Here is a 23673-nt window from a genome sequence, read left to right as displayed (position 1 = left end):
TGGTGTATTGGAGTATAGACATGTCTTCATTGCCAACTCAACCACTACTTATGTGTGAGGTAGCTATACCGACCCATAGTGGGAAGATTTGTGCATTCTGAACTTCAGATCCGTTTTCTGTGACATGGGAGGCTCTGAAAAAGGAGATTCCCAGAACTTGTCCAATAGGCCTGCCAGGACTGCATGAGATGAGAGCGCTGTTGGTTCTGATGGGATATCAAAGATATTGAGAATCCCATGCACCTCGGTTCTTCAATTGGGCAGCATTTTTGTCTCTATTTTCAATAGGGAACCCACCTTTTTAATGAACTTTGAGTATGTCAAGTCCTCCAGAGGTGATGAGGGGTTCTGGTGGTTCCTCTGAGGGGTCTGATGAATTCCCGTGGACGGGCCAGGAGACGTTGGCTGGAATGTCCCTGTCTTGTTCTACGAATGCTGGACTCAGGCATTGGCAGCTGCCCTCTTCTACTCCTGCTTCCTAAAGGGGAAGAAGGAAGTGACTGTGATGACAAGTTGTCTGCTGTATCACTAGAGGATAGCCTAGTGTGGTGAGTAGCTAGCACAGAGGCAAAGAAGGTTTCTAGAATGTCCAAAAGTTGGAACATGGCTTGTGAGACCGCACCACCCAATTTGGGATTGGGAAGGCGAAACTGTCAGTTCCCTCTTTTCGGAATGGGCTGACCATCTGGTCTTGGAAGAGGGTAATGCTGCCAAAAGAACTGAGGAATCTGGTCCCCTGTTCCTGTGCAACTGGATCTGAGCTGCCTGGTATTTCTGTCTCTTAAGCAGGGGTTTCTGGAGTGGAGGCTGTTCTTGCTTAGAGATGTCAGGCTTGAAAATATTACCCCTGGGAGAGGAAGCTGAAGAACCAGCCGAGACCCTTATGATCTCTATATTTGAGTCTGCATGATCCCAGAGTTCCTCTGCAGCGAAAACCACCTGTAGGTCTGGATGCCATTGAGCCTGAGATGCTCCTTTTGGATTTTTCACCTTATGCTGCTTGTGTGTTGAATGTGTTTGACGAATGGTGTTCCTGTGCCAAATGTCTATCTTTAATTTTCCTTTCAATGCATGTGTTGATAAACCTTGCATCAGCATCAGGCCATGTGTCTTTGATCATCCTGTGTCAAACGCTTTTGAACATTGTGTTGTGCATGCCGTGCCAGTCTGCTTTGTGTGCCAAGCTGCTTCGTGCTTCGACTTTTTTGGAGCCACCAGCTCCTGTGGGGCGGCTCTTGGTTTTGATGGAGCTGTCAGGTCTTTTGGGAGTTTGTTCCCCAAACCCCTAGCTTTAGGCTCTGAGGTTTCCCCACCTGTCCCTGGCATTTGGAAATCGGCTCCAGCACCATCCATCTTTTAGCTGGCATTGGCCTCTTCAGCTTTGATGCTGGTGCCAACTGAGGGGAGCAGTGTGTCTGTGCATATGAGCCCGATGACATGTTCTCCTTTAGCCTCACGATTTTTTCGGCTCTTTGACACTGGGCCCTAGGCCACATCCTACTGCAGTCGCGACAGGACATCTAGTCATGGTCTGGCCCAGCCCCAGGTACACGTACCAATAGTTATGTCTGTCTGTTTCAAAATTGAATATGCTGGAAGCTGGAGAAATGGTGATATATGGAGATGTGATTCGGGTTATCGGCCCGCCGTGGGAAATTTCGTTTTCCTGAGGTTCGGGCTGATTTTATTTCAGCTGCCCCGAAATGAAACCCACCCTAACCCTTCAAATTTAATTAATTACAACCCCCCCCCCCCAAAAAAAAAAACTTACCGAATGTCCCTGGTGGTCTAGGGAGTTCCCAGGAGCGATCTCCCCCCTCTCAGGCTGTCGGCTGCCACTAATCAAAATGGCGCCGATGGCCCTTTGCCCTTACCATGTGACAGGGCTATCTGTGCCATTGGTCGGCCCCATCTTAATGGGCCGATCAGTGGCACTGGCCGTCCATTGCTCCTACTATGACAGAAGCTGGCCAAAGGCATAGATAGCCCCTGTCACATGGTAAGGGCAAGGCCATCGGCACCATTTTGATTACTGGCAGCCGACAGCCCGAGAGGGGGAGATTGCTCCTGGGATCCCGCTGGACCACCAGGGACTTTTGGTAAGTTTTGGGGGGCTGCAATTAAATTTGAAGGATTGGGGTGGGTTTGGGTTGGGTTTTTTTTTAATGTGCCCTCCCCCCAAAAAACGATAAAACCACACAATTTTTGGGGTTTTCTTATTGTTTCATCCCCCCCCCCCCCGAAATGCAACGAAATAGGAAATGTCGTCTATTTCCTATTTCATTGCGAACAAATGCACATCCCTAGTGATATATAAATCCTAATTTTCTACCACCTTTCCCTTCTTAACCCTTTTTTTTTTGGGGGGGGGGGATCTGTCTATCATCCTTTTTTTTTCTATGTCTTTTCCCCTTAACTAGCATGCATTGGCTACCATCTTCCCTCTTGTCTGTTCATTGGTACCTGTGGTCAACCTTCAGTTCAGAAGTGCTCCATGCCTAATGTCTCCTAGTAGCTGGGGCCCTGGCATTAGGAGGAGACAAAGTAAGAGCACCTCACTCTGCAGTGGTACACTTCCTCTTTAGAAGATAACCAAATGGGGAGGGGGAGCAACTGCAGGCCCCATAAGTGTTTTTTTTAAATGTGCTATATTTCATATAGCACATATTTGATTATAAAAGTCATTAGTTGCTCATATACATACACCCATTAACATTGTTCGCTGTTACATGTATCATTCAGTTTTATTTTATTCATTTTGTTACATCTATTTATTTTGTTACGTATATTAACGCTGTTCGATTCATTTACGATATTTAATATTACGTTCTATTGTTCTGACACCTTGTTTAATGTAACGCCTTAACCGCGACTGTTCTGTTATAATGGAAACCGATCTGATTTGATATTTGTATCAAGAATGTCTGTATATAAAAAATTCTTAAATAAATAAATATTTTCAATAATTTGTGATGTATTAAAACAAACTTTGTGTATGAACAGTATGCCAGCACTATATACTGCATAAATACAATAAGAGAGAAACCCCCTCCATCACCATTCTTCACAGGAAGACATTGGGACTAGTTCTGACTTTGAAAAATTAACTTGAACTCTTGATCAGCAACATCCTCACTCAAGAACTACAGAAGAAAGAGGCAAGAGAGGGTGAGAGAAAAAGTTAAACCAGGATCTATACATCCCTCATATAATGCTTCTACCTCTCTCCCACCTCAATCCTATCCCCCTCCACATCTTGTGCTACACCCTACCCTGCAATTGCAGTCAATGGCATACGGGGGTTGTAGCAGCAGATGGCAGAATTGGCATCAGCTCTACAGGGTGACAGGTTCAGATGCAATGGTGGACCAGCTGCGCTGTAGCACGCTAAGTTGATGTCTTCTGAAGAGCTGTACCAAGTAATAGCCCATGACGTTCAAAAGATGTAAGCCACTCCTGCATTAGCAGAGCAAATGTGAACCCTGCCAGCATTATTATTATTTTTTTTTTTTGGTTCTGTGCTGATGCTACCTCATCACCCCTACACTGCCAGTAGCAGGGAAGGGCCATAGGCAGTGGTTGGGTTGCTGGGTCAGAGAGAACTCAAGTTCTAGTGCCGGGGGGTGGTGGCAGCTGAGGCAAAGTCTGGCTACTTGGTACTGCTTGTGTATGGCTCCTGTGGTGCCCACTAGATTACATATTGTTCTTGCAGGATCTATTTCCAGAACCTCAGCTGCATACACTGCTGTGGAAATCATTGCAGCAGAGAGGTAGCACCCACACAGAAGCAGTGTATATATGGGTGGAACCCATCCTGTTGTGCATATATTTATTTTTTAAATTTGTACTGCATATAACAAAAATGAGTTGCAGTAAGTAGTGTACAACATAAGAGCATTAAAAACAAACATAATACAATATATAATATATTTACAAATCATTTAAACAACTGAACCTCCAAAAAGTAAAACTTTTCCTGCATCAGTAGTTAGCAAATGCCTTGACAAATAGGTAAAAAATTTTTAAGAAGTTGAAAGCCTAACTGAAATTACTCAAATTACTGGGCAATGCAGTCCACAGGAGCCATACACTAGTAGGAAACCCCCCCAAAAAAAAAATATATAGCCTGCCCCTGCTACTCTCACTATTAGGGGTGCAGGTGCAGCAAATGTTAGTGCAGCTGGGTTTAAAAATTCTCTTCTCTGCAACTTTACCTACTCAAACATGGCGGGAAACGCTGACCGCACTGCTCTTAGGAGCCAGCTCCCACCTCGGGATCATCACACAACTCACTGAGCCCCTAATGCTTGGAAATCATTGAGATCCGCACCCAGTTTCTTCTTTCGCTTTCTATACCTCTGGCTCCAGCGAGACTATGGGGGAGGAATATGTTGCAAGCTGACAGCTCGATCCAGTAAAGTCCGTGGGAGAGCGGACTAACGCCCGCTCTCCCGGCGATCCAGTATTTAAATTAGGCGACGCGGTGCAAACGAGGAAAAAGAGGCGCTAGGGACACTAGCGCGTCCCTAGCGCCTCCTTTTGGCCTGGAGCGGCGGCTGTCAGCGGGTTTGACAGCCGACGCTCAATTTTGCCGGCGTCGGTTCTCGAGCCCGCTGACAGCCACGGGCTCGGAAACCGGACGCCGGCAAAATTGAGCGTCCGGTTTTCGGCCCGACAGCCGCGAGCCGAATTCAAAATTTTTTTATTTTTTTTTTTACTTTTTTTTTACTTTTGGGGACCTCCAACTTAATATCGCTATGATATTAAGTCGGAGGGTGCACAGAAAAGCAGTTTTTACTGCTTTTCTGTGCACTTCCCTGGCGCCGGAAGAAATTAGCGCCGACCTTTGGGCGGCGCTAATTTCTTAGAGTAAAATGTGCGGCTTGGCTGCACATTTTACTTACTGGATCGCTCAGGGATACCTAATAGGGCCATCAACATGCATTTGCATGTTGAGGGCGCTATTAGGTGCTGCGGGTGGGCCGCGTGTTTTCCTCCCCTTACTGAATAAGGGGTAAGGGAAAACACGCGTCCAGAGCAGGGTGACAGTGCGCTCCGACGGAGCACACTTTACTGGATCGACCTGTGAGTTTGCTGCTTGGGCTTTGCCCTTGAGCTTCCTGCTGCTCCCTTGTCGCTCAGCTGCAGTTTCTTGTTTTTTCTTTTTAAAGTCAAAGACACACTTCTTATCAGTGGAAATACAAGCACACAAACCGGATTGTGCTGGGGAAGGAAGATCTGCTCTATGAAGATTATCATCCTGAGGAGGGTCCCACTGGCTCAGCCCTAGCTCTCCCTGTGGAAATCAATCTTAAAGAAGGCTGTTGCCTCTCAGAGCTTCTTTCTCCTCCTTTCTGCTGGATCAACTGATTCCTATCACCTACTGGAGGCAGAGAACTACTTATTCTTTTTCCTGCTGCACCAGCCTATATAGGGACAAAATCATGAAAGGACTTGAGCAAGTTAATGTAATTTGGTTATTTACTCTCTCAGTTAATAGAAGGACCAGGGGGCACTCCATGAAGTTAGCAAGTAGCTCATTTAAAACAAATCGAATAATTTTTTTTTCACTCTGTGCAAAGTTCAGTTATGGAATTCATTGCCAAAAGACGTGGTTACAACAGTTAGTGAAACGGGGTTAAAAAAGGTTTGGATAAGTTCCTAAAGGAAAAATCCATGAACTGCTATTAATTAATGAGCAATATTAGCTTGTGATCTATCTAATGTTTGGGTACTTGCCACGTACTTGTGACTTGGACTGGCCACTGTTGGAAACAGACCCTTGGTCTGACCCAGTATGGCATATCTTATGTTCTTATGTAAATCATTACCTCTGCCTCCGTCTGCTGGTCGGGGGGCTTACGAATCCCACTCGTATGGATTGGTCTGGCAGGAATCTACCCTCAATAATGCATCAGAATTTTCACATTCGACCTTCTCTGCTTTGTCCTCTTTTCATTGGTGTTCAACATCCTTTCCTTCCCCCTTTTATCCTCCACCTATCCTACAGTGCTATTCTTTCCCCCTTCCTCCCAAGAAGCTAATCTTCAATCAGGCAAACACAAAAAAAAAAGCTTCTTCCCTTAATCTCGCCTCTACTTTAGCTGTTTCCAGAAAACAACTAGATTAAGAGGCTTCAACGCGGTTAAAATGGGGAAGGGAAATCAGCAGCTTCGGGTTCAACAGTAAACGGAGAACACCATGATGGAAATACAAGCAGACAGCGTGTGCTGGAAGAACTCTCCCTGTATGCAACCGCCGGGTACAGCTTCCTCTTCCTTCCCTCTTCTACAGCTGCCCTGCTGATTGGCTGCTGCCGATGAGTCATCATTCTGCGACTGCTGGTTGGGCTGCGTGCCGAAGCAGAGAAAAAAGCGCCGGGGACATAGAGGGCTGCTAGCCCTCAGCTGTTCAGTTTCCCAGCCCAAAACTAGCTCAACATGCACAGCGGGAAAAAAAAGTAACGCAATCTGGCGCGAAATAGCCCAATCGGGCAACGCTGACGATCCGTACAGCTGCCCAGGATGAATCGGAAGAAAGACAAGGGCTTCGAGAGCCCGCGACCTTACAAGCTATAAGTAGTTTCCTTATTTCGCGCCGGATCGGGGCCAGAGAGGGAGAGACACTGACCAGGAGAGGGATGAGGACAAGAGAGAAATAAACTACAGGAAAGAAAGGGCTGGGGCAGAGAGAGTGACAAGGAAAGAGAGGGATGGGGCAGATAGAGAAAGTCTGATGGGAGAGAGGTGGCATCAGAGAGAGAAAGAGATATTGACAGAGCGAGGGATGAGCGCAAAGAGGGGAGAAACGGGCAGAGAGATACTGACAGGAGGGAGAAGAATGGGGCACAGAGAGTGACCGGGAGAAGGAAGAGCAGAATGGGTGCTACTAGATGTAGGCAGACTAATAGATGGGGAGGGGCTTCCCTGTGAGGCTGGTCAGTAATTTGAGAGGGTGATGAGACTGGATGAACTCAGATATTTTCCTTCAGAGCACTCCATGAATTTTACCCATAGGAATGATGGGTTCCTCTTCTGACCCCTATATCAGACAGCAACATTTCTTCATTTCAGTGATGCTATTGCACCCGTAACACCTATGCTTCACAAGGCAGAGACATCTGAGGGGATGGGGAGTGTTATCTGTTGGGTGGGAGATGCTTAGTTACTCTCTCTTATTTGACTAGATTGGAAGCTCCAGGGAGCAGAGACTGTTTCCTATGTCTTTCTGTAGAGTACTGCATACTGTACATCTAGTAGTGCTATGTAAATGAGTAGTGGTAGGAGAGGAACCATGTGATCTTGGCAGCTCATGATTTTTGGATAAATCATAGCTACCAAAGTCTGGGGTGTTGCCTACCCCTGCCCTAGAACATTGCTGGAGAAGTAGCATTAACATAGTGTTATGTTTGTATCTTATTGTATTCTATCCTGATCTTTGGAAGTGCAGACTAGAAATTGAATGAACTCTTTTTTGGGGTAAAAATGAAATGTTTATTCTTTTTCTCCCTCTTTGCTCTCTGAGGCATTGATTTTCTAGAGACTGAGTGCAAAACCTTTAGTTTGTCTATATTACTCATTCCCTGCTACACCCATTAGTATTTACTGGACTCTCTGTGGCTGTTTGCATACTCCAACACATGTTCTTGTATTTTTTTGGTGCCTATCTGCACTTATTTTATTCCATTTTTTTCCTATACAACCCACCAGGTGGTCTGCATCAACAACATTAATTTCCAAAGAAAGTCTGTAGTAGTAAGTACAATTTCTAAAATTAGTTTTATGTAAGGTTTCTGTTCTCAGGATCTTCAAGTAATAATGAGTTTTACAAACATAACCTAAATGAAACATTCTGTTTTACTAGATCTGTTGCTTGTGAACAGTTTTGAAGGAGAACTATTTGCAGATATTTTAAATATTACTATAGATGAGTACCACGATCCCTCATTGTTTAATGTCATTTTGAAAATACCATTTGTTTTAAAATAAGTCCTTATTTATTTATTTATTTATTTATTTATTTTTCTATACTGACATTCGATTTGAAATATAACAAGATGTCTAAGGCGAGCCTTATAATGACATGATACAATATAACAGCTTAATTGAGTAACTGGTTACGTACATATAACTGTTTTACAAGATAGTATTACAATATAACATGTTTAAAAGCATAACTTCTTACAGAATTTATTAAGAGTTAAATTAACTATGTACAGTGGCAGGGTCGGGAAACTGGGAGGGCTAGGAGGCGGGGGGGGTGGGGGTGGTTGTTATTTGGTGGGGGGGGGGGGCTGTGGCGGGATTATTTGTCTAGTGTGAAAGCTTTCTGGAAGAGCTAGGTCTTGAGGTTCTTTCGGAAGGTGGGTGTAGATGGGTCAGTTCTGAGAGTGGCTGGAAGGTTGTTCCAGAGGTGAGGGCCTGCTACGGATTCAGTGCGTTCTCTAGTGGAGACTCTATGTACTTCCTTGGCGGGGGGGAATGGGGAGTAGGCCTGTGTTGGTTGAGCGGAGATTTCTAGTGGGGTTGCAAAGTGGTCAGAGGTCCTTGTAACCAGCTGGCTTTGTCATTATGGATTGCTTTGTGTATGAGCATGAGTGTTTTGTATTGAGATCTGAACGGGACGGGCAGCCAGTGGAAGTTGTTTGAGTATGGGCGTGATGTGATCTGTTTTCTTCTTATTCGTTAGTGACCGTGCGGCCGCATTTTGTAGGAGCTGGAGGGGCTTGAGGGTGGATGCGGGAAGGCCAGTTAGGAGGGCATTGCAATAGTCGATTTTGGACCGTCCGTAAGTCTGGGGGATGAAGTAGAGGTTGGAATTTCTTCAGGATTTGGAGTTTGTAGAATCCTTCTTTTATCAGCGTCTTGATATGCTGTTTGAAGTTCAGTTCCTGGTCCAGTGTGACTCCGAGGTCTCTAACCATTGGGAGCATGTTATACTTGGATAGAGTTGTGGGGTCAGAGATGGGTAATGAGGTTTTTATGGAGAGGTGAAGAATTTCCGTCTTGCTTTGGTTGAGCGTTAGTGCCGTTTCTGAGAGGATAGAGGTTATGTTTGTCTAGTATGCTTCCCATCGGTTTAGGGTATTGCCGATGTTGTCTCTGATGGGGAGCAGGATCTGTATGTCATCGGTGTAAAGAAAGTAGGTGAGCCCTGTTTTGTCTAAGTATTTGCATAGTGGCAGCATATAGCCATTGAAGAGGGTAGGGGATAGGGATGAGCCTTGTGGGACTCCCTGTGAGAGGGGGATTCTTTCTGATGTTGTATTTCCTTGGGCTACTTTAAAAGTTCTGTTGGTGAGGAATGATTGAAACCATTGGAGAATGGTGCCGGTGATGCCTATTTTCTTTTGTCTGTGAATTAGAATCTTATGGCTGACTGTGTCAAATGCGGCGGAGATGTCTAGTAGGATAGGAGGAAGGGTTGTGCCTTTGTCGAACCCTCGGAGTATAGTGTCTGTGAGAGTGAGTAGTAGTGATTCGGTGCTGTGAAATTTTTTGAAGCCGTGTTCAGCGGGGGCCAGTATGTTGCGGTTTTTCCAGGAATTCTGAGAGTTGGTGGTTGACTGTCTTCTCAATGATCTTGGCCAAAAATGGTAGGTTCGAGATGAGTCGATAGTTGGATGGGATGGTCGGGTCAAGTTGTGGTTTTTTTAGGATGGGTTTTGACTACAGCACATTTAAGGGAATCCGGGAGTACTCCTTGCTCGAGGGAGAGATTGGTGATGTCAGCGATGGGTCTAGCTAGGCAGTTCGGAATTAGCTTGAGGGTTTTTGTTGTGATGGGGTCGAGCGGGTGTGCTGCTGGGTTGATCTTTCGAACAATGTTTTCCACTTCAGTAGAGGCTACGGTCTCAAACTATGACCATGTTGCTGCTGTAAGGGATGTTTGTGTGTTGGGTTCAGGATTTATGGTCTTTTGCGTTAAATTTGGATGTTTTTTCTATGAGGTATTGGGCGAAGCTGTGGCTGGATATTGTTGATGAAGCTTCTTTTTGTGAAGGGTTGTTGATGGGTTGCGTCCGCTGAGTTAAATACTCGAACAGGACTTGCATTGGTAGTTGTGAATTATTTGGGAGTAGAAGTTCTGTTTGGCTTCGTTGATGTCAGTTGTATATATGTATAGGAGAGTTCTATATCGGTCACGTAGTTGGCTTGTGGGGTTGCTTCTCCATGCTTTTTCTGCTTGTCTTAGTTGGCGTTTCATGTTTTTTAGATCCTGGTTATACCAGGGTGATTTGTGTTTTGTTGTGGTTCCGATTTCCTTTTCGATGGTTGGGCAGATCTTTTTCGCTGTCTCCATGTTGATTGTGGCCCATGAGTTAACTGCATTGATGGTATTAGAGGTGTCTAGTTGTTTTAGGGCGTCTGGTAAGGTTTTTCTAGGGTCTCACTGGAGCATGGTTTGGTGAAGATTATCTGTTTTTTTGTCTTTTAGGGTGTGGATGTGGGTGTAGTCCAATTGGAGTTTGGTTTTATTACCATGTGATCTGACCAGGGGACAGGCGAGGTGGTGGGAGTGGAGTTGAGTGTTATTTTGTTGTTAATGAAAATCAGATCCAGGATGTGGCCTGATTTTTACATGGGGGAGTTATTATTTGTATGAAGCCCATGGCAGATAGAGAGTTGAGGAGGAGCTCACCTGAAGGGGAGCGGGGAGACTTGTCAAAGTGGAGGTTAAAGTCTCCTAGGATGATGGTGGGGTGGTTGGTATTGATGTTAGATGCGATGGTTTCGATGAGAGGGCAAGGATCTTTGTTGAGAGTGCCTGGGGGGGGCATAGATCAGCAGGATTTGGAGGGTTTTGGATTTGAAGAGACTGACTTCGATAGATAGTAGGGAGTTGATGGGGAGTGTGCTGAATTTAAGTTTTTTGGCTACTAGGAACAGTAGGCCGCCTCCTTTTTTTGTTTTGTCTTGGTATGGAGAAGATGTTGTAATTGTTTGTTGGAAGTTGATTAATGAGAGGAGAGTCTGTATCTTTGAGCCATGATTCTGTGATATATAGTAGGTCCAGCTTTAGGTCAAAAAGGAGGTCGTTTACTATGGGGATTTTCTTTGTAATGGATTGTGCATTCAGTAATAAGAGGGTGAGAACTGATTGTGCGGCCATGTGAGGGGCATGGAATAGGGGAATCTGGAGTAGTCTTCTGTGTATGTTTCCTGTTGGTGTATTGTATGGGTGGTGTTTGTGGGGGAGGGTAGAATCCTTGAGTAGAGTTGTGGGTATCTTGTATCCATTTTGTGGAAGGGAGGGGGGAAGGGGGTGGGGAGTGGCATCTTTCAGTGGCATTACGAGGGGGGCGCACAGAGGGGGAGGCCCTTTTGTTGCGCTCCTTAGGCCCATGGTGCCAGAGGCGCTCTGCTTTTTTCTTTTGTAGGGCCTTTGGGTGTCCAATCCGGTTCCAGTTCGCTGTGTTGGTGGGCGGGGTCAAGGGAGGGGCCAGTGGTACCTTCCTGGGAGTTCGGGGTGGCTTGTGGTGTTAGTTGGTCTGCTGAAGAGGGCGGTGGAGCCCGAGGAGATGCAGGAGGTAGGTCCGGGTGCCAATCTGTGTGGCATGCCCGATCGATTAGGTCCTGGGATGGGTGTGCCGGCCTGGGCCTGTCGAGGAGGTAGGTCTGGGCGGTGGGCCTGTTGTGGGGGAGGGCAGGTCTACGGCCTTATCTTGAGTCTCCCTGTCCCAGTTGCGGCGTTGGCAATGCGTTTGTGGCCTACCCTTTGGTCGGTCCGAGGTGGCCTTCTCCTTGACCTTGTAGGGCCTAGTGGGGAGCCCGGAGGTACCCTTAGGGGTCTTTGAGGTTCGCAGTAAATGGAAGGCAGGACAAATTCAGGGGAGAAACTTAAGTAGGCTGGATTTGCTTGTGGAGCCAATAGTCGATTGGGATGGAAGTTCTGTCCAGTCTGTTGGGGCAGGGGGCACCCTAAGGGGCGCACCAAGGGGCAGGCCCTTAGGGTGCGTGACGCCCGGCGCGCGGCACCGCAGACAGGAGCCCAGATTTAAAGGGCTCTTTTTTTTTTTTTTTCGTTTTGCTTTCCTTTTCTGACCTTTATATTTTTAGGCACATTTTGTAAAATGCAAGAGTCTCTATTGCAGAGGCTTGTGTAAAAAGGGCATGGAGTAAACTCAAAGGATCCCTAGTGTCAAAAGAATAAAAATGAAGCATGGGGGTATTGTGGTAACTTGCATGGAATTGCAACCTGAACACCTTGCTGGGCAGACTGGATGGATGATTTGCGTTTTTTTGTCTCCCATCATGTACTATTCACTGTGTCATTTCTACACAAACATAATTATGCTGTCATTTTATACACTTGTAGGGTTTTGTGGAGCTGACCATATTTCCCACAGTTGCAAACCTGACTAGGATTAAACTGAACAGCAAGCAGTGCAGGATATACAGAGTGCGAGTGAATGAATTGGAGGCAGCTTTCATTTACAATGATCCAACCCTGGAGGTCTGTCACAGTGATTCAAAACAGTAAGTATAGTTTAGAATAATATACATGTTAAACTCTTTTCTGCCAGTGAGTTAATAGGTATTTTTAATGTCAGCTTTTTAGAAGACTTTGTTTTAAGTATGCAAGCATTCTGATAAGGCAGAAATTGTTTTGGCAGTGCTGCTAAATGTCGAAGGTGATTCCTGGCTTTGATTTCAGTAATATTCACTGGGTGTTGTAAGCTGTTGCACCTTCTCTTGGCTATTGTTCCCTCGGCCCCAGGTGGCAGGAGATTGTTGTTTTTGGTTCCCTGCACATTTTGGTGTTTGATGGCTGTAAAGCTGCTTATTTCTCTGGCATAACTTCTCTTGTAAAGGACGTCACTAAGATTTTTCTTCTCTTTGTGGGAAAAATCACTCAAGTACTGATTCAGCATAGCTAAGTAAAGTATTGTTTTGAATTACAGTATAATTAATTTTTAGTTTCTCTTGATGGGTAAGCATTCTAGAATGCATTCTGTCACAGTTAAGTTAAAGCCTCAAAGGCCCAAATGACTGCTTCAAGTTAGAGAGTCCTTAGCATTATAAATTGAAAGACAACTCTAAGTAATTTGATATTTTCAGTTAACAAAATAAAACTGTAATTCAGATTCAAACTGAACATGAGTATGGATTCCAACATTTCTCCAGTTTTCACTTGCTATGTGCTCCTGTTTCCTCTCGCTGCTACAGTAATCTGTTTTGAGGCAGAGTGAGCCATGGGAATACATGTTGAGTGCATTTCTCTGAGGACAAGCAGGATGTTAGTCCTCACACATGAGTGACATCATCAGATGCAGAAAACTATCAAAGTTTCTAGAACTTTGACTAGGCACACTGAGCATGCCCAGTATGCCCTATACCAGTGGTTCTCAACCTTTTTTCTGTCGGGACACACCTGACAGATGGTTCTCACATGCGTGACACACTGACCCATGATCGTCACGGGGCTAGATGTAAAGTACAGTTTGCATCCACGGGAACCCCCCTGACCCACAATAATGGATGTAAAGCAGAATTATGACATTCCCCATACAACTCACCCTACAAAAAAGATATTCTGGTTCTGGTGTTATCTCAGTAACAGCAACTCAAACTCCTTCTCCTTCCAGGCTCAATAGCCCTACTTATGAAAAGACAGCAGTTTACCACCAATGCATGTCCTCTTGAGAAAACACAACAAATAAGACTGATAAAACTCTTACATGCTAGTAAAATACCTCATCTCGGTAACAGACACAGAACCAACCTAACATACTCCCAGGATCGTAGTAATGCACATAAACTAATCCGCACACAGTTACACCTGTATTATGGAATACACTCAAACAGGAGCAACCCTATCTATGAAAAGGCAACACTATAAATATTAAATCAGGCCCTAAAAGCCAATACACCTCTTATTAGGAAAACAGAACTAGCAAGCAGCTATAGATCCCCACACAGAAATAATTGTAAAACTATACTAATAAGCAGAATAAATGTTTCTAAACAGCTATGAACAGAATAACATCCAACAATTAAAAACTCATAAAAACTATTAAAAATTCTCCAAACATCAATAAAATATTTCAAAAAAAGACACATCACATAATATTAAATAATTAAAATGGCAGTCAATCAAGAAAAATAAACTTAAAAAGCCACCTTTACTTACCCCCTCCAGCAGCTCTCCTACTCCTCTTCCATGCAGGCCGTAGCACACAGCAGAAGCAGCAGTAGAGGCTAAGCTCTATACTCATGGCCCTCTTCCTTAATCCCATGTCTCTCACACACACACACCATACAAGTCATGCCCTCATGACCAGTTTCTGTCTCCTCACACACCAATCTTCTCCCAAACAGTCTTTGACACACACACCAGTCACCTTCCTGAACAGTTTCTCTCATGCCATACACACACACAGGCTTCCCACTCCCGTGTTCTACTTACATATATGGGCTTCTCACTCTCATAATCACTTTCTCTGTCTCACACACACTCACCAGTCTCTCACTCCCATGCTTGTTCTCTCCACATGCACAGGCTTCTCATTCCCATAATCACTTTCTTTCTCTCTCACACACACACATAAACACACACCAGTCACCTGATCTCTCTCATGCATATACACACACAGGCTTCCCACTCCCATGTTCTCTTTCAGATATACAGATTTCTCACTCCCATGCTGTGTCTCACACACACCCAGGTTTCTCACTCCCATGCTCATGCTTCACATGCACAGGTTTCTCATTCCCATAATCACTTTCTTTCTCACACACACACTCACACCAGTCACCTGATCTCGCTCATGCATACACACACACAGGCTTCCATTTCCATATTCTGTCTTACATATACAGGCTTCTCCCTCCCATGCTGTGTCTCACACACACCCAGGTTTCTCACTCCCATGCTCACTCTCTTCACATGCACAGGCTTCTCATTCCCAAAATCACTTCCTCTCTGTTACACACACATACATACACACACACACACACCAGTCTCTCTCTCATTTCCATGCTCGCTCTCCACTGCACAGGCTTCTCATTCCCTGAATCACATTCTTTCTCTCATATTCACACACACCAGTCTCTTTCTCTCATACACACCGTCACCTTACCAACCAGCCTCTCGCTTTCATGCATGCAGCTCGGGGGCTGATGCTGCAGCCGCCGCTGCTACTTTATCATGCGGCACTGCTCTTTCTCCTTTCCTGCGCACTGCGTATCACTTCATGTTCCGGGTCACGGGGGTGGGCAGGCGCGGGAAGAAGAAAAGACCAGCCACAAGTGCCACCGCTTCTTTTAGCACTGCTGCCGTTCCCACTGGGCTTGAACGTGTTGATAGCCCGGCGGCAATGGCAGCAGGGAAGAAAGAGCAGCGGGAGAGACCGGGAGCACGCGACACCACCAGCCGGTGCTTGGCGACACACTAGTGTGTCGCAACACACCGGTTGAGAACCGCTGCCCTATAATAACTCCCATGCTTTCTTTCACACACACCCCCCCCCCCCCCAACAGCAGGCTTCTTACGCCCATGCTTTCTCACATACCCAGATTTCTCACTTCAATGCTTTTTCTCTCTCTCTCACACACACACACACACCACACACACAACACACATCAGTCACCTCCCTGACTAAGGTCTCACCACTCTCACATACACATCAGTCATCTCCTTGAGCAGTCACTTTCATTGTCTCTCACATATACACACACATCAGCTCTCTGACCAGTTTCTCTCACTCACACGCAGGCTCTCAATCACACGCAGGCTGGCTGCTTCTTTCTCTCACCTCACTTCCTCTTCCCGCCCCTCCCCGAGCACAAATGGTAGCTACAGCAGCCTCCTCCTCCAGCCCCCCGCAAGCCAAGAAAGTAGAATCCCATCGGCCGCGGGAGGCTCATGCTGCTGTCTCCTTTCTCGATTACCGGCTGCTTCAATTGCTCGGGGGCCGATGCTGCAGCCGCTGCTGCTACTTTATCACGCGGCACTGCTCTTTCTCCTTCCCGCGCACCGCGTATCACTTCCTGTTCCGGGTCACGGGGGGGGGGCAGGCGCGGGAAGAAGAAAAGGCCAGCCACAAGTGCCACCGCTTCTTTTAGCACTGCTGCCGTTCCCACTGGGCTTGAACGTGTTGATAGCCCGGCGGCAACGGCAGCAGGGAAGAAAGAGCAGCGGGAGAGACCGGGAGCACGCGACACACCAGCTGGTGCTTGGCGACACACTAGTGTGTCGCGACACACCGGTTGAGAACCGCTGCCCTATACCACGCGTCCATGTGGGGTTTCTCTCTTTTTCCACAGTGTGTGCCTAGTCAGAGTTCTAGAAACTCTTACATAAGTTTTCCAGATTGGGGCGCCATCTGATGATGTCATCCATGTGTGAGGACTAACATCCTGCTGTCCTTGGAGAACACCTGTTACAGATAAGCAACTCTGCTTTCTTCCCTCATGAGAGCACTCCCCACTCCATTCCTCTGCAGGGTTCTTGCTCTGTCTCTCCGTTCAGTTTCACACCTGCATGCAGTTATCCTCCTCTAGGCCCTCATCTAATCCCACTTCCCTTCCTCTCCTTTCTCCCTTCCAACCACTCTCTTACCCACTCTCAGCCCTCTCACTGTCCTCCTCTATAATCCTCTTTGACCCCTTTGTCTCACATCTCCAGGGTCCAAGTTGCGGCATAAAAACCCAGCTGCTCCTCCTGGCTCCTGTTTAGGACTGAAAACTCCACTGCTGCTTCCTGGGCCCCAATCAGGGTCTGAAATTCTGCTCTCTCCTTCTGAGCTCTGCTTGATGCCAAAAATACTAAAGTCTTTCTCTCTGAGAAAACTCGCTTGCCCCAGGCAAGTGTAGATTTTGGAAACTCTGAAGATGAATGCTTTTCCATCAAAGTATACATAAGAGCATCGATATGATGAGTGGATGCTGTGCTATGTTATTTAGCTGAAGGTTGTTGGAATGTTGTGTTGGTAAATGAAAAGCTACTGAATAGCAGACAGACATGGCCAGTTATGTTAGATTTGGGTTTGGAATTTGTGATGCAAGTATTGTCCATTGCCCTGTGTAGAAATAAGGGCCAGCAACAAGAAGTAGGCAATAATTTTTTATTGCACTAACTCAATATGTCATTCCAGATCAGTTATAAGGATGGTGCGGGGGTGGGGTGAATATTGGTGACAGAGGCAATAAAATATTACTGTTCCAAGGGGCCTATTTATGATAATAGGTGGAAAAGCCAACATCCTTACTAGGTTCTTTTTTGTTTCAAAGTGTTTTCATTTAAAATATTTTGTGTTCTTTTATATGCCTAAAATTCCCTTTAAGTACCCCCAACTGTGAGGTCTCCTTTTAGAAATGTTCCGTACTGCGGCGTCTCTCTGTTCTTCTCTGTAATATGTCTATAAAGGTTTTTCGTGTGTTTAATTCTTGCTTGTCTCACTAATGTATCATCTTTCTTCATGTTTTTTTGCATTGACTCTGTATAAACACATTCAGGGAGAGAAGATTTAAATACCTGAAAAGTATTAAAAAATGCACATGCGGCAAACCTCAGGATCATGATATGAGATTTCAGGGGGGTAGACTCAGGAGAAACATCAGGAAATATTTTTTTCACAGAAGTGTGGTAGATGCCTGGAATGCCCTCCCAGAGAAGGTGGTAAAGACAAAAATGGTGATAGAATTCAAAAGGCATGGGATAAACTCAGAGGATCCTTAGAAGGAGGAAGATGGAAATGAAGCACTGGGGAAAGTAACATAAGGGGAAGTACAATAATGACCCTGAACTAAAAGGTGAGAGGGTAACCTGCACGGAAGTAGCAGGTTTGACCCTGAACACCTTGCTGGACAGGACTGGATGGACCATTTTGGTCTTTATCTAACATCATTTACTATGATCTGGAATCATGTGCATGAAATAAAAATGTTTAGCAAAGTAAGTGCTTGCGTATTTTCCTCTGCTTTGTCTCTTCAGTACTGCAATGCAGTTTGTGCTGCAGTCCAGTTTTCACATTCATGCCCTCTTTAACTGCATCGTTTTCTCCAGCAATCATGTTGATGCTAGGTACTCACGTTATATTCCATATGTGCTATATATTTTCTTGTGCCAGAAGCTAATATAGTTAACTAATTTCTAACCAGAATATTATTTATATAAACTAGCCGTTAAGCCCGTAACAACGGGCTACATTAACATTTTTTTTTTCAGTCCATTTCCTTACCATACCCTCACATAGTCTCCCCCCTGTCACTTCTCCTTCCTCCCCTTAGTCAGTCACTCTCCCCTCCTCCCTCAGTCAGTCACTCTCTCCCCTCCTCCCCTCCCCCACTCTCTCCTCCCTCCCCTCCCCTCAGTCACTCTCTCCTCCCTCCTCCCCTCCCCTCATTCACAACCCCTTCAGATGGCGCAGACGGAAGATCTCCGGGGGGGTCCCGCCGTCGCTGCCATTACTGCTCGCCGCCATCGCCGCCGTTACTGCTCGTGCTCCTCGCCGTGCCATTTTGGTTACTGGCAACGTGCTGCCCGCACATTTGTGGTAGAGTTGCTCTCTACTGCGCATTTGCGGCACGTCGGTCAAGCTTCATTTATCTAGTAGATTACTGTGAGAAGATATGGACACTGAACATTTTTTGTGTGTATTTTTCAGGAATCTTTGCTGTACAATGGCTTTTAATTATAAATGGTTTTAGCTTAGGTTAGGTGGCCAGTTTGAATCTTTCTGAAGATACTAAAAAAGGCCTGGGAGAATAGAGTGACAGAGTAACTGTTATAGCCACTTGAACTGTTTGCAAGAGAATTACATCACTCATTGGCTTTCTGATGTGATGCTCAGAAGTGCAGTATGTTGTTTTTCCAGCTAACATTTTGGAATGTTTTCTTAATTGAGCAGTTAAAAGGGCTATTCTATAGCATTCTGAAGATTTATTCATTCTTCCCACTGCATTCCATGATGCAAGATTTTGTTAACCCCAGAGACCTTGTTTATTGAATTTTCCTTCTATATGCAAATTGGTTCTTCAGTCCCAAATTAGGGTTAGCATCCTTAGTGGCATCTTTGGCTCATGTTAGTTATTCTTTCTAATTTTGGCTCATGTTATTCTTTCTAGTGATAATAGCTATTGTTAGCGAGAGTATGGGGTCAAAACATGCTGCCATTCATATTTTGGTTATTTGAGCTTAGGTTTCAGTCAAACCTGTATCCAACTTGATTGTACCAACTTTGTTGACCTTCTTGTGGAGACCACAGAATAATTGGATGGAAATCCATCCTCATGTAATGTTTTAAATATTACAATGGGTTATTATGATTAATAATCTCTGATCAGATGAGTTTCCCAAACAGTGAAAACAATACAAATGTGAACACTATGCTAACTGGTAGATAGTCTAGTGGCTTAGCCCCATGATTGTAAGAATATGCCAATGATTCATCCTGCATGTAATAAAAGAATGGCCAGCAGAAATGCAATATAATCATTTGCACTTTAAATACTGAATCACTGAAAAAAAATATTTTTAAACAAACTTATCTCCAGACCTGTTTGTCTGTCAATGAATGCTGCATACCAATGGAAAGCTTTCCAGTGGTTACTGTATTCATTTGCAGTTCTGGATATATTCTTTTAAGAAAAAAATTGAACCCAGGATAATTCAGCTCTTGCAGCTTTAGGGATAAGTAAGAGGAGTAAAGTTGGGAAGTGGTCATATGATGTTAAATTGTTGGGATTTCTAGTGCAGATCTCTTGTTCTCTCTCCCAGCATAGTCATTGCATGCATTGCTGATTTCTGATTGTAGTGGAACTTTTATTCTGAACTCGATGAAAATTTTATTGTGGCTTCAAGTGTTGACAGTTTCCAAGCTACCCCTGTACTGGGTTCCTCTGAGGAGGAAGGGCCTTCGCGGCCCACAGCACCGTCGAGGCCCTTGGTTCCCCGGCCAGCATTGCCTGGTCCAGTGCCAGTTTCTTCGGGGTCCTCTATGCCCTTGTGCTCAAGCCGAGGGACTGGGGAAGGGGCCCTCCACTGGTGTCTCTGGGCAATCTTAGTGTGACCCATGGGGGGGATGATACCTCAGAGTCTTTGGCTGATGACTCGGGGATCTTCCCTCAGAGCAGTCTCCTCCGGAGGAGCAGCGCCAGTCCCCACCAGAGGACCTGACCTTTGCAGGGTTTGTCCGGTCTATGGCAGAAACCATTCCATTCAGCTTCTGATGGCAGGCATATGATGTTGGAGGTTCTCCAGTTTATCGATGCCCTGAAGGAAGTGGTGGATGTCCATGAGATCTTCAAGGAATTATTGCTTAGGATTTGGGAACATCCCATCTCTGTGCCTCCTGTGAATTGGAAGGCTGATGCTGTTTATTTGGTACAGTATGCCTTGGGGTTTGAGAGGCATCAGCTCCCACATCAGTTGGTCATGGTAGAGTCTGCCCTCAAAAAGTCCAAGCGTTCCCGCACTCATGCATCCGCCCCTCCGGGTTGGGAGCACAGGGTGCTGGATGCGCTGGGTAGAAAGGTGCTTCAGGGTCCCATGTTGATCACCCATTGCTTCCTACCAGCTGTACATGATGAAGTACTCTTGGAACCTCTGGAAGCAGGTCCAGGAATTGTCCGAGTGCCTACCCCAAGGACAGCAGAACAATTTTTTGGTGGTCACCCAGCAGGGCCTAGAATGTGGCAAATATGAGGTGTGTGCCACCTTCGACGTGTTTGAAACTGCAGCTAGGGTGGCAACAGTGGGCATTGATGCCTGCAGGGTGGACTGACTCTGAGCTGCTGATCTCCAGCCAGAGGTCTAGGAGAAGCTCTCTGACCTGCTGTGTACTGGTGAAAACCTCTTTAGTGACAAAGTGAGGGATGCTGTGGCTCAGTTGAAGGATCTCACCATGAGACCCTTCAGCATCTCTCTGCCAGAACATTGGACCCTATATGTTCAAAAACTGCTTCAACCTTTGTGTAACACCTGGTCCAAACACTCACATAACACTGGTCTTATATTGGAAGAATCCAACACAATCAAGTGAAATGAACCATTCAACCAGACCTCATACACTTTAAACAGTGCTGGTTTGCACAGGATAAATACCACATATTTTGAAAAACTTATGTGTAGAGTGGTTCTAATCATTGGTCATTGGTTGTTCGGTTCAATCCCATATTTTTCATTTTTTGCTTTTTATACTTTTTATACTTTTGTGTTTTTTATTCCATACTGTGGAAAGTACTTGTCTTAAACGACATTATTTGTAAGAAGTACTTATCTTAGACGATGTTTACAGCTGAATGTCTTTAAACTTTAGACCGGAACGCCGGAGGAAAAGAAACAACTACGCCCGACGCGGCTCACGTTTCTTTTTTTGCTTCTTCAGGGGCTCTTAGTAAGTTGTCTGTAAACACAAACGCTGTATTAAACAATGTAGTTCAAAAACCAATTGTAAAATATACTTGCTCTTTTATCCATACATCAGTTAACTAGTCCTGTGTCTCCCGACTTCCACAGTCTGCAAAACAGCTGTTCCTCCATTTTAGAAATTTAAACCGGCGGCTTTTTAAACCAACTCACGGATCGTATCCCAACCAATGGGCGGTCCAACTTCTGACAGCTCCAAAACGTATGAGAGTCTATAACGTCATTACGTTTTGGAGCTGTCAGAAGTTGGACCGCCCCGATTGGTTGGGATACGATCCGTGAGTTGGTTTAAAAAGCCGCCGGTTTAAATTTCTAAAATGGAGGGAACAGCTGTTTTGCAGACTGTGGAAGTCGGGAGACACAGGACTAGTTAACTGATGTATGGATAAAAGAGCAAGTATATTTTACAATTGGTTTTTGAACTACATTGTTTAATACAGCGTTTGTGTTTACAGACAACTTACTAAGAGCCCCTGAAGAAGCAAAAAAAGAAACGTGAGCCGCGTCGGGCGTAGTTGTTTCTTTTCCTCCGGCGTTCCGGTCTAAAGTTTAAAGACATTCAGCTGTAAACATCGTCTAAGATAAGTACTTCTTACAAAATAATGTCGTTTAAGACAAGTACTTTCCACAGTATGGAATAAAAAACACAAAAGTATAAAAAGTATAAAAAGCAAAAAATGAAAAATATGGGATTGAACCGAACAACTAATGACCAATGATTAGAACCACTCTACACATAAGTTTTTCAAAATATGTGGTATTTATCCTGTGCAAACCAGCACTGTTTAAAGTGTATGAGGTCTGGTTGAATGGTTCATTTCACTTGATTGTGTTGGATTCTTCCAATATAAGACCAGTGTTATGTGAGTGTTTAGAACATTGGACCCACCATCCTCTGCCAAGAAATCCTCATGACAGGGCACGAGGAGGTCCTTTTATCACCAGAGGAAGTATTATCCTCCTGCCTTTCGCCCGTTCTCAATGCGTGGGCTCTTGAGGCTGCTTTAGACAGCAGTGGACCCCCAGGCCTCAGCTGGCGCCCCAGCCGAGGCCGGCTATGGGGTTTTGACTGGCTGTGAGTGAGCATAAGCCAATCGGCCATACCCTTGACACTGGGTCCTCCAGTCTGAGGCCGACTGTGGCTCTGCGTGGACCGCTGGCCCAATGTCACCTCTGACCAATGAATTCTGTCCATCTTTCCTTAAGGGTATCTGTTAAACTTCCTGAGTGTCTTCCTCGGACTTTCCCCCGTGCCCTCTTGGGGTCTGTCCTTTCATCAGGAAATACTCTTGATGGTGCTTTCCGCCCTCGTTACGGCCAGAGGAGTTGAACCTGTTCGGCTGCAGCAGCAAGGACAGGGGTTCTACTCTTGCTATTTCCTGATTCCAAAGAGAACAGGGTGACTCCACCCTATTTTGGATCTGAGAGCTCTGAACAAGTTTTCTAAGAAGAGAAAAGTTCAAATCGGTCTCTCCGGAGACCCTGATTCCCCTCCTGTAAAGAGGAGACTGGCTTTGCTCCCTGATCTGAATGACACATACGCCCACATCGAGATCTCCCCCAATCACAAGAGGTATCTTTGGTTCATCGTGAGCGAAGAGGCATTTTCAGTACAGGGTGTTGCTGTTTGGCCTCGCCTCGGCCCCACATGACTTCACCAAGTGTCTGGCAGTAGTGGGGTGCACACCCTCCACCAACTGTGGATGCAGGTGTTCCTTACTTGGATGGTTGGCTGGTCAAGAGTGCCACCCAGGAGGGAGCACTTTGGTCCCTGCACTTGACCATTCGGGTGTTGGAGTCCCTGGTGTTTGTCATCAACTACCCGAAGTCCCATCTTACTCTGTCACCTCAGTTGAGCTTTATCGGCGCCTGGCTGGACACGGCCAAGCCAGAGCCTATCTTCCTCGCGATTGGGCACTTGCACTGGCGTCCCTTGTGGAGTGGTTTCACTGAAACGGTAGGTCTTGGCCCCGCCACATGCTCTGACTTCTGGCTTACTTGGCTGCACCATCCATGTTACTCCCTTGGCTCGCTTACATATGTGCAGAGCTCAATGGTCCTTACGGTTCCCAATGGCAGCCGGGCCAACCAGGACCTCCACATTACACATCTGCATTACTCCACCTCTCCAGGCATCCTTGTCTTGGTGGGAGAGCCTGGCCAATTTGTGCAGGGGGTCCCTTTTCAGTCTCCCTCTACCCAGTTGTTATTACCACGGATGCGTCAACCCTGGGGTGGGGGCGCCCACACGGAAGGGTTCCACACACAGGGTCTGTGGTCAGCTCAGGAAGCTCAGTGCCA

General features: G+C 45.7%; 1 protein-coding gene across 2 annotated transcripts in view; it reads left to right on the top strand.

The window, feature by feature from the left end:
• The first annotated feature begins 6357 nt into the window (after positions 1–6357).
• Positions 6358–23673, top strand: part of TAF2 (TATA-box binding protein associated factor 2) — a 316921-nt gene continuing 299605 nt past the window's right edge. The window contains exons 1-3 of one of the 2 annotated variants that reach the window (XM_029591949.1): positions 6358–6574; positions 7700–7754; positions 12319–12479. In XM_029591949.1, coding sequence (XP_029447809.1) covers positions 6525–6574; positions 7700–7754; positions 12319–12479 — 266 coding nt within the window. In that variant the 5' untranslated portion in view covers positions 6358–6524. Of the gene's footprint in view, positions 6575–7699; positions 7755–12318; positions 12480–23673 lie in introns of those variants that run through there. The other variant, XM_029591950.1, reaches the window with a different exon arrangement.

This window comes from Rhinatrema bivittatum, chromosome 2 (genome assembly GCF_901001135.1).
Source record: "Rhinatrema bivittatum chromosome 2, aRhiBiv1.1, whole genome shotgun sequence".
NCBI lineage: Eukaryota > Metazoa > Chordata > Amphibia > Gymnophiona > Rhinatrematidae > Rhinatrema > Rhinatrema bivittatum.
Note: the sequence above shows the minus strand (reverse complement) of the source record. Positions and strands in the feature narration are given on the sequence as shown.